This window comes from Meleagris gallopavo, unplaced genomic scaffold (assembly GCF_000146605.3).
Source record: "Meleagris gallopavo isolate NT-WF06-2002-E0010 breed Aviagen turkey brand Nicholas breeding stock unplaced genomic scaffold, Turkey_5.1 ChrUn_random_7180001847724, whole genome shotgun sequence".
Lineage (NCBI taxonomy): Eukaryota > Metazoa > Chordata > Aves > Galliformes > Phasianidae > Meleagris > Meleagris gallopavo.
Window position 1 is genome coordinate 1 of NW_011115330.1, and position 421 is coordinate 421.

At 54.2% G+C, this 421-nt stretch overlaps 1 protein-coding gene across 1 annotated transcript; it reads left to right on the forward strand.

The window, feature by feature from the left end:
- Window positions 1-33: 33 nt before the first annotated feature.
- Window positions 34-417, forward strand: LOC104915724 (T-cell surface glycoprotein CD8 alpha chain-like; the record flags this gene model as incomplete). The annotated part of the gene is made up of 1 exon (XM_010726651.3): window positions 34-417. A coding segment is annotated over exon 1 (348 nt), but the record flags the coding sequence as incomplete, so codon positions are not given.
- Between the last annotated feature and the right edge of the window lie 4 nt (window positions 418-421).

A 421-nucleotide genomic window follows, 5' to 3' on the forward strand; every position in this document is an offset into this window, starting at 1 on the left:
CAGCACCTGAGGGGACATGGACGACTTCTGCCCACAGGCTGCACCGGTACCCAGGCACAGAGGAACACGATGGAGGCCAGGTTCTTCAACAGGAATATGAAGCACCCCCAGGAGGGACAGCGGCTGGAGCTGGAGTGCACACCTTACAACAGTGACAGTGGTGTTTCCTGGGTCCGACAGGACAAGGATGGGAAACTTCACTTCATCGTCTACATTTCCATGCTTTCCCAGACCACCTACCCAGGGAATGAGAAAACATCTTCACAATTTGAGGTATCAGGGGGAGACTACATCTGCATGCTTGTGGTGAAGTCCTTCAGGGCACAGGACCAGGGGACCTATTTCTGCGTCAACTACATCAACCAGGTGCTGTACTTCAGCTCTGGACAACCCGCCTTCTTCCCAGGTCAGCAACAGCTTC